Source organism: Cynara cardunculus (genome assembly GCF_001531365.2).
Source record: "Cynara cardunculus var. scolymus isolate 2C chromosome LG 2, CcrdV1, whole genome shotgun sequence".
Lineage (NCBI taxonomy): Eukaryota > Viridiplantae > Streptophyta > Magnoliopsida > Asterales > Asteraceae > Cynara > Cynara cardunculus.
In genome coordinates, this window is record NC_037529.1 from 66,332,288 (window position 1) to 66,334,204 (window position 1,917).

General features: G+C 32.5%; 1 protein-coding gene across 1 annotated transcript in view; it reads left to right on the top strand.

Moving 5' to 3' along the window:
• The window catches only part of LOC112506333 (heavy metal-associated isoprenylated plant protein 12-like), a 3,149-nt gene extending 1,584 nt beyond the window's left edge, over window positions 1-1,565 (top strand). Inside the window, exon 2 of the mRNA XM_025110340.1 lies at window positions 1,264-1,565. Coding sequence (XP_024966108.1) covers window positions 1,264-1,565 — 302 coding nt within the window. The remainder of the gene's footprint in view (window positions 1-1,263) is intronic.
• Window positions 1,566-1,917: the final 352 nt, after the last annotated feature.

Genomic DNA, 1,917 nt, shown 5'->3' on the forward strand with positions numbered 1-1,917 from the left:
AAGAAAATTACACAAAAAAATTAAAACTTTTAAAATAGTTGATTTGATATTAACATTAATATATTTTTTTCAAAAATAAAATCATTATTGTTTTCTTAAAAAACATATAAAATCATATTATAACATCAACAGAGACAAAAAATAAAATAGAACATTAAAATCAAGATGCGTCTCGCATTACTAAAAAATCTGGTTTTTCCGACGGCAAAATCCGTCGGAAAAACAACTTTGTTTGACTTTTTTGGGATCCGTCGGGAATATTTCCGACGGAATTTCAGCCAGAAAAATCCGTCGGTGATACCCTTTTTTTTAGTAGTGTCGCTGCATTGCACGAGTACTCTCCTAGTATATATATAGACTTGGGATCATGTGAGACCAAATGTTTTTCGTGAGACCCGTAAGACCAATTCTCAACTCTTGGATTAGATCTACAATCTAAACATTCATAATCACAAAATTGTTACGAGACTTCTCAATAAGCACAAAATTGTTTCCGTTCAACTTTAGACCATTAGATCATTAGCTTATAAAATTAATCAATGAACAAAAATTGGTTGTACGGGTCTCATGAAAAACCTTTGATCTCATGTGAACCAAACCATATATATATATATATATATATATATATATAGAGAGAGAGAGAGAGAGGAGCGTTCAAATAAAAACCGACCCCATTTGTGTAAATCGTGTAAACCAATCTCATCCATCCATTTTCTTGATCAATAGCCAAGATTAGTTTACTTTATTTTAGGAAATTAAAAAATATATATTAAAATTTTATTTTATTTCATCAGTAAGGGCATAAATGGTAAACAAAATTTAATATTTGGTAACATCCTACTTGATCTTTCATGAATCTTTTTTCATGCAAAATTATTTTCTTCCATGATTAGTTTACTTTCATGAATCTTTTTTCATGCAAAATTATTTTCTTCCAAGATTAGTTTACTTTCATGAATATTTTTTCATGTAAAATTATTTTCTTCCTTTCGCTCCTGGTTTGATGCATTAATTCCTTTAAGCCTTGCAATTTTAAAGAATCTAAAGCATATTACAATCTTCAAGATTTTTGAGCAGTTTCTTCATGTACCCGTTTCATCATGCAATTATTTCATGACGAACCAAATACATTATGCAACCGTTTCACTAGTCATGCTCAATGACACCATGAACCAGTTTCACTTTCACTGAATGTTCATCGATCTGGATTGGTTGAATTAGTTTATTGAATTAAATCATAATCTGAAATTAATTGACAAACAGGTGTGGAATCAGCGGCTTTGATCGGATCAGATAAAAACCAAATCAAAGTGACTGGGGAAGGAATCGACTCAGTCAAACTCGCGACGCTGCTAAGGAAAGGCGTAGGATGCACGGAGCTGGTGAGTGTTGGTCCGGTGGAGGAGAAGAAACCCGCTGTCACCGCCGCTGCTGCCGCCAGTCAAACGCCGGCTACGGTGGTGCCACTGCAAGTTTATCCTCACCATTATAGCTGCTATGGAGGGCCGTACTACCATGTCTACGAAAGTTGCAGCAACGACGATCCCTCTTGTACCATTATGTAAAATTGCACCAACTGAAAAGCACAACAATAATACTTTCATTTGTTTTACGAGGCGTTCCAATGGCTTTTGCGCCATCGTAAAGGGTTGAACTTTTCAACCAAGTGGGTTGTCGTTTTGATAAAGCCATGACAGACGTTTTTATCAATTTAGAGGTACTAGAACGATACTCGTACAATGTAATGAGATAAATCTCGATTTTAATGTTTAGTTTTATTTTTTATTTATATCGATATAATACAATTTTATGTGTTTTTAAGAAATTGCTAATATTTTATTTTTGAATTAAATATAAATTTGAAGATAACATAAAATTTTGAAAAAAAATAAATCTATATTAGTATCAAATTAACTA